The 6643-nt window shown below is 45.5% G+C and overlaps 1 protein-coding gene across 1 annotated transcript in view; it reads left to right on the forward strand.

Moving 5' to 3' along the window:
* Positions 1–6251, forward strand: part of LOC105448278 (cAMP-specific 3',5'-cyclic phosphodiesterase) — a 139291-nt gene extending 133040 nt beyond the window's left edge. Inside the window, exons 10-13 of the mRNA XM_011686779.1 lie at positions 187–416; positions 4677–4940; positions 5164–5263; positions 5443–6251. Of these exons, the coding sequence (XP_011685081.1) occupies positions 187–416; positions 4677–4940; positions 5164–5263; positions 5443–6251 (1403 nt within the window). The remainder of the gene's footprint in view (positions 1–186; positions 417–4676; positions 4941–5163; positions 5264–5442) is intronic.
* The last annotated feature ends 392 nt before the right edge of the window (positions 6252–6643 follow it).

A 6643-nucleotide genomic window follows, 5' to 3' on the forward strand; every position in this document is an offset into this window, starting at 1 on the left:
TTTTTTTCTAATTGCGAGCAAAGTTGTGACGCGCGAGGGAAATTGAAGGAACGCGAGACACGAGCTGTCAATGCTATCCAAATACATACGTAATCTGACTCGCATATCTGAAGCGCCTTTCACCACCGTTATCAATGTCGATCGATTAACCGTTTATTCACTCGTTCGCTTTTCGCCGTTCGACAGACAAGCAGCAGGAGCTGGATCTGCCGTCTCTGCGAATCGAGGATGCGGTCGCAGCAGCGGGTAGCGCGGATGCCCGGGCGGCGAAGAAGAAGGACCGCGCGCAGAGGGGCCCCGCTGCCATGTCGCACATCAGCGGCGTGAAACGGCCGTTGACACACACCAACAGCTTCACCGGGGAACGCGTGCCGGTCCACGGGGTGGAAACGCCGCACGAGGAGGAGCTCGGCAAGGTAAGAGCCTTTGACCTTTAAATGGTTTCGCGATGCAACGATATATACAGTTCCGTTGGGACGACATATATAGAGGCGTTCCTCTCTGACGCACCACGCGGCGCGGCGTTGTCGCAGCTGGGTTTTTCCCGAATCGCAAATCATTTCGCAGAGATCTGCGAAATGTAAACGGGATAGAAATATAAAAAATGAAATTAATTGCTGCAAAAATACACACTGCACGAGAACAATATCGTAATTATATATATATATATAAAGCATTGTTGCGGCATTTTGCTGCAACGTTATGACGTCCTTAACTCGAATCCCCATTTGAAACGTTAAAAAAATAACTCCAACGTCACAGAAAAAGAGAGAGAGAGAGAGAGAGAGAGAGAGAGAGAGAGAGAGAGAGGGAGAAATAAAAGGTTACAAAATTCGACAATTTGAATAACTTACGATTATTCGATTGTTACGTAAAAGCGGGTATTTTAGACACGTGATATTATAAACGAAAGCGGACGAATATATCTCACGTCGATTAGATGATCACTTTCTATTTGTCCGGGAACGCTCGCAGTAACGCGACCACGTCGTGCCTTCCATCTGTGGCACACTCGTTGCTACAATATAATGCAACGTTCCTACAAGATAATCCACAAGCGTCTAATATTGAAACGATAAGCAGTTAATTTGCGCCGTCTTACATCTCTCGAAGTTTCATCAATCCCGGAATCAATTTCGCCCACGAAGGCAATCTTCGCGCAAATGTCAAAGCAAATAGCAATGCGGCATTTCGATAGGATTTATACACATGGGTACTCACGTGCCGATGCTAAACTGGTTACGAGCCCCAATAGAATCGAGATTTATTCGACTGTACGATCATTAATCGCAGCCTAACGAGAGAGTGGCACGTGTAATCCGCGTTACATATCGATTATACGGTCGCAAAGCAGAAAAACAGAGCGATTAACATATGTTAATGGTAAGTTGATAAGTATATATTGCACGATTTTAATACGATTACTGCGATAATTACTAGAGGTTTTCACATGATGATTGCTCGATAATTAGCTCGATAATTGCAAAAGCTTTATTTAGTTATGAGGTAAAGAATGAATTTTCAATAAGAGAATCCGTAATAACTACGTGTATAATCATATTAAAATCGCGCAATATGCAATATTATTAACGTTTGTGCCGTTTTTCTTGTGCCATTGCCGAAAGGCACGATCGAAATTCGATATCGAAACTAAAATATATAACATTACACGGATCACACGCGCGGTTACCCTTTTTCGTGAGAAATAAAGTTATAATCGGTCTGTTAATTTCTAATCAATTCTTGGAAAGGATTAAGTTTGTATAGCCGATCGACGTCACGTGGGACGTTGCTCCGCACGGAATAACAAGATTACCGGTTCTCCAACCGGAAAGACAACCTCATAACCTTTAATTGAAAGAACGTTCAGGGAGACGGATGGTGCCGGAAATTTTGATTTAATTCTGCTAATAAACATATCTTTCTCTAAAAACATCCACCTTACGTAAAAGTCGTACGCTGCGCAGTTAAATTTCTATAACGTTTTCTACATACGATTAAAGACATAAATATCATTTTATAGGCCCACCTTACGAAACATCGGCAGTCATGTAAAAATATTAATTAGTTTCAATTAATTAGGGAAAATAAAAGATTAATGTGTGTGCTGTTAAAGTAGCCATCTCTTCGGCGAAAAAGGACTTCCGAGTATATCGCGAAATCATCAATTCGGAGATTAACAGAACGGTCTACTAAATATACGCTAAAGGTTTCTCGTATCTAGTCTTCCGCGAAAAGTTTTCGTTTGGCGAATTTATCGCAGCGGCGACCTCGTCGGTGATCACGTTTATTGTTTCTTTTCGTTCTTTTGATCCGCGCGCGATATTGACGTAAATTCCATCCGTATCCGAGAATTCCACGATGTTTCTGGCTTTCATCTCCGTGCGCCTATGGATATACCTATGTACCACGGGTGCGATGTGCTATATCGCGCGACTCGAATCACGGGCGTCATACTATACGCGGTTTCAATTTCGGAAAATTCCATCAACGACGCTCTCGATACCCTCGTACCCGCGTACTGGCCGAACTTTTCATTTAAAGTACTCTCCCGATTTTACCGTGGCATTAGTGTACCTACACGTACAACACACAACAAATGTAACGACACAGAGAAAGAAAGAAAAAGTACAAAAGAAAGAAAAGGGGAAGGATTGTAGATTCGATCACATATAAATCTCACGGATTGAGATTATCAAGAAACGCGAGAGCGACGATTTTAATTGCCGAGAGCAATTAAAATGTTTTGCGCGAAATCATTAAGGCCGCATCATTAACTGTGTCGAGTCTATATTTGATATTCGCGTCGAACTTTCATCACGTTTTCACATGCATATCACGAGTCTCGCATTTTGTTCGCTTCAGGGAACAACTCCGTGCTTGTTGCGCCATTTCAAATTCGCATGTCAATGCGTATACGTGGACGCGGGATGAGATTCGAGCGTTGAATATGTATTTCGAGTTTATTCATTACATAGAAAATCCCCGGGGTAAAAATGCCGCCTCTCTCGCTGAACCATTGAGATCGCTAGGGGAACCGTCGTAGGTAATAGCGAAGAATAACAATTGTTTTTAATGTCAAGGTATCACACCCGGTCACACGGAGCAGCGCGAAGCTTTAATTGGTTTCGGGCGAGCGCTGAAACTCCAGCGTGTATGTAAACATATAATGACACAGAAGTTTATCATTTCCATTTTTCATTCTACTTTTATACGTAGATGTTAATAAAGGGTCTTAAAGCGGTTAATTTATTACATTTGTACATCAGCTCGGAAGATACACGTTACTTCCCCGATACGCGAGTAAATTAACATCGCGCATATCTTCTCATTTCTTCTTTATATGACCGTGAGCTTATCTCTTTCTCGCGGTCGGCAAATACATGGCCGGATGACGATAGAATTTTTAAAAACGGAACGTTTACCCTGTCGCGTATGTACGATTACGCCGATTGCAAGGCCGGTTGTATTTTAACCGGTACAGGCAGAAGCATTTGGGCCGAGGTCGCGCGCGCGATTTTGATAACCTGAATAACTTTACCGATTAGCGACGCGCATCTTTCGCGACGAGGGACCTAAGAGGAGCTGATTTTTCGGCGCTTCTCCGAAAGTGAAATCGACGTCACGTTCACGGTGGCCTGAAATGAGATTTGCGGAATGTTTCAAGGTACACTCTCGCGACTTTGATTGCCACGTACATCGTAAACTTTATATTTGCGCCACTTCTATACGTTATAAAATATAATCCGTAACTCCAAGTCCTGCGAGAAGTTGCACTTTAGGGAGGAATAACTTAAACGCGTTCATTGTATACTCTCTTAGAAATCTTACTTCTGAGAAAGTAAGCGGTGAAAGGCCATCTTTCCATTATGCAAATTGAGGTAAATTTTCTTAATGAAAAAGAGGAAGGAACCGTGGGTGTACTAAGCGCCGCTATATATTCTGAATATTAATCAGATTTCTCGTAGAGAGTATCACCCGGTTGGTGATACGTTCGCCAGAACTAAAATGTGCGACGCAGACGTGTCCTTAGATGGCTACGTGATCCTGCGCAGGCTCCCCGAGACTGTGGAGACCCACTTTTGTGCCCACGCAATTATGATTCAACCGTCCCAGAACGCCACTTTAATGGATACATTATTTGGCGCCCAAGTTGACACTTCCAATGCACGCTTTGTGCGGGAACGAGGGACTATTATTGAAACTGCAGACGATCGAAATATCAGTCGTGGTGTGTTGCAACTCACTGAAAATCACACAGTTTAATGATATTTAGACAAACGATCCAGCTAAATCCCGTTAAATCTGGCTCGCTCGCTTGTCGTTCTTATCGTCTCTGTTGTCGCGCGAGTAATATGCGAGACTGCAATGTTGTCCGTGAATAATCAGCTTCGCGTGTGACCCCATGACGATAACGCGGGACCCCCGCTATCTATCTGTACCCGAAGACACATTGTGATATTATTTCGTTTAAACGAGTCGCTACAAGGCGCATTTGTGCTCATAATTAATGTCTACGACGCACGGTATAATAATTAAATAATAACCACAATCAATCTCTCTCTCTCTTTCTCGATGTCACTTCAAAGTGAAACATCTAATTCGTATATCACGTGCACAACGACGCTGTATTACTGGGAATATCATTGCTATAATGTCTGCGTAATTATTTACAGTTGCTCTCGGACATCGACAAGTGGGGTATCGACATATTCAGGATAGGCGAGCTCAGCAGCAATCGGCCCCTCACCTGCGTGGCGTACACGGCCTTCCAGAGTCGAGATCTGCTCAAATCGCTGGCGATACCTCCCAAGACCTTCGTTACCTTTATGATGACCCTAGAGGATCATTACGTGAAGGATAATCCCTTCCACAATAGCCTCCATGCAGCCGATGTGACCCAATCTACTCACACTCTGCTCAACACACCCGCACTCGAGGTTTGTATACATAATGCGTATATATATGTCTTCTGCTTATGTAATGTCGGTCTCCCTTTTTTTTTCGAGCTTGGAACTTAAGCGCGCTATCACAATAAGCTCTGCAAATATCCCATTAACGAGTGTAAGGTACTCGTACTTCGTAAACAAAAAAAAATTGAGATGTCGCAAAAAAGGAAATATGATAACACATTGTAAATAATATATTTTCTTTGCGTTACAGTCCGTGTTCACGCCGTTGGAGATCACCGCTGCATTATTCGCGGCTTCCATCCATGATGTAGACCATCCTGGACTCACGAATCAGTTCCTCATTAACTCAAGTAAGTATATCGGCGAGATTTATCAAATTTTCTGTTCGGCATCATTTGTTATTTTGTGCTGCGCTAAATATATTCATTAAACGTAAAGAAGAAGAAAAAAGTGCGATTAGCGTATTTGTTGCTTCTGTCTCTTTAATAATGATCAGCAAATTAATGATGTTTTTTTTTCTCTTGTTCAGGTTCCGAGCTCGCGCTGATGTACAACGACGAGTCGGTGCTCGAGAATCATCACTTGGCGGTCGCGTTCAAGCTGCTGCAGAATGAGGGCTGCGACATATTCGTGAATATGACGAAGAAGCAACGCCAGACGCTGCGGAAGATGGTCATCGACATGGTCCTCTCGACAGACATGTCGAAGCATATGTCGCTGCTGGCCGATCTGAAGACCATGGTGGAGACGAAGAAGGTCGCCGGTTCCGGTGTGCTGCTGCTCGACAACTACACCGATCGTATCCAGGTGCTGGAAAATCTGGTGCACTGCGCCGATCTGTCTAACCCGACAAAACCATTGGCTCTTTATCGACGATGGGTGAGCCTGTTGATGGAGGAGTTCTTCCTGCAAGGCGACCGCGAGCGGGAGCAGAACATGGACATCAGTCCGATGTGCGATCGGCACAGCGCGACCATCGAGAAGTCGCAGGTCGGCTTCATCGATTACATCGTGCATCCACTCTGGGAGACCTGGGCAGACCTGGTGCATCCGGACGCGCAGGAGATCCTGGACACACTCGAGGAGAATCGCGACTGGTACCAATCGATGATACCGCCATCGCCGCCGTCCGACGATCAGCAACAGTTAGCGACGAACGAAGGTCAACAGCAGCAAGACAGGATACACTTTCAGGTGACGTTGGAGGAGGGTGACGAGACCAGCGAGGCTGTAGAGGGCGGTGACACAAGGGCCGGCGATGACGGCGGTGGCGGCGAGTTCTCCAGCGAGGACCCGGGCGGTGAGACGGAGGAGAACGCCACGGAGGCTGGGATGTGACGGAGGCTCGCCGGTATTTGTAGGAAGCTCCACGAGAAGGTACAACAGAGTTGGTGGCGAGTGCGTCAGTGACACTCGCACCTAGCCGCGCCTAGTCGCCGGTCCTTTTGTATCGACCTATGCCACGTCGGCTGGACCACGAGGGAGGACGGCGATTAAAATGACGGGTGGGCCGTCTCTCGATCGGGCGGCGCAAAGAGACAACGTCCCGACGACGACGGAATTGTGATTCACGAAGTGCGAAGACGCTTCAGGATCGTTACGTTTCGGCTGGACCGAAACGAGCGACGCGAAACGGACGAAGCTGTACACACGTCTTTTGTCGTCGTCGTCGTCGTCGTCGTCGTCGTCGTCGTTTCAGTTTCGTCTCCGCGTTTCGTCTCATTGAATAC

Source organism: Wasmannia auropunctata, unplaced genomic scaffold (assembly GCF_000956235.1).
Source record: "Wasmannia auropunctata unplaced genomic scaffold, wasmannia.A_1.0 LD336088.1, whole genome shotgun sequence".
Taxonomy (NCBI): Eukaryota; Metazoa; Arthropoda; class Insecta; order Hymenoptera; family Formicidae; genus Wasmannia; species Wasmannia auropunctata.